The sequence below is a fragment of the Branchiostoma floridae genome, chromosome 13 (assembly GCF_000003815.2).
Source record: "Branchiostoma floridae strain S238N-H82 chromosome 13, Bfl_VNyyK, whole genome shotgun sequence".
Taxonomy (NCBI): domain Eukaryota; kingdom Metazoa; phylum Chordata; class Leptocardii; order Amphioxiformes; family Branchiostomatidae; genus Branchiostoma; species Branchiostoma floridae.
The window spans coordinates 9,399,765-9,400,848 of NC_049991.1; the positions used below are offsets into that span (position 1 = coordinate 9,399,765).

General features: G+C 33.0%; 1 protein-coding gene across 1 annotated transcript in view; it reads right to left on the reverse strand.

Moving 5' to 3' along the window:
• Nucleotides 1-156: 156 nt before the first annotated feature.
• LOC118429207 (glucose-induced degradation protein 4 homolog) overlaps nucleotides 157-1,084 on the reverse strand; it is a gene marked incomplete in the record, with an annotated part of 8,553 nt that continues 7,625 nt past the window's right edge. The window contains 1 exon segment of the mRNA XM_035839668.1: nucleotides 157-688. Coding sequence (XP_035695561.1) covers nucleotides 625-688 — 64 coding nt within the window.

Sequence of the window (1,084 nt, forward strand, 5' to 3'; positions counted from 1 at the left end):
GTGTCATCTGCATTTGCTATATGAAAAGAGATTAAAATGCTTTTAATCTCTGTGAGAATGTCAAAAGAATATAAAGGTGTAATATGCTTCTTTACACAGTGATGTTAGGTATACAGCAGAAAAAAAAAGCATCTCTTATTGTTTGGGTCATGATAACATGATCATCAGGTGATACTTTGAAAAATAACAATGTTCAAGGAACAAATACTTTGTTATTCTTAGATCAATAACAATTCAAACTTTTACATGAAAGAAACCAATTTCCATCTCAATGCTGTTAAACAACAGTAGAACATCTATGTACAGAAGAATACTTTTCCTCCTGACTCTAAACATCAATACAATAAGTATATAGCTCCCCTTGAATAAACTTTCTTTCTCTTTTTGCTATCTTTCTGAATTTACAATGATCACAAATACAATTGCAGCAATATTTCTCCTACAATAGATCAAGGGAAGTACAAAAACTAAGAGAACTGATGTGATTAGATAATTTTTGAATTGGTAATATTAATCACATTGTATACAATCTGAATTCTTTTTTTAACATTGTTGTACAGTGATTTATAGCCAAAAGAAGTAAAGGAGTTGATACAAGTGTACATATATTACAAGCTGGTCTCCTCATCTGAACTCATAGATAGGGAAGCTGTGCTCCACAACGTGGGTAAGGCTTAGGGACTGGTACCTGTAGGGAGGAAATAAACATCAGTACAACACATATAAACAACAAATACAAATTTAATTTTACAGTACTGAAGACATTGTACAAATGCAGTTGAACAATTGTACTTCAAGTACATATAAGTTATCCAGGCTCCAAGGTTGCTAGAATAAAAGTAGAAATTGGCCAAATAGACAGAAAGCACACCAAAAGAGTTGGTTGGCCAAGAAGTACAGTTTGTACATGTCAGGTGTGTTTTCTGTCTATTTTGCCAATTTCTATTATTTTTCCAGCTACAAGGAAAGCCTGGTAGAGGAGGCTACATATAAGTCTATATCAGGAACACACTTATCAAATCAGTGAGTGCACTCTAACAGTAGATTCTCTTTGAAACAAAGGAAGGTTTGATAACTGTAGTGA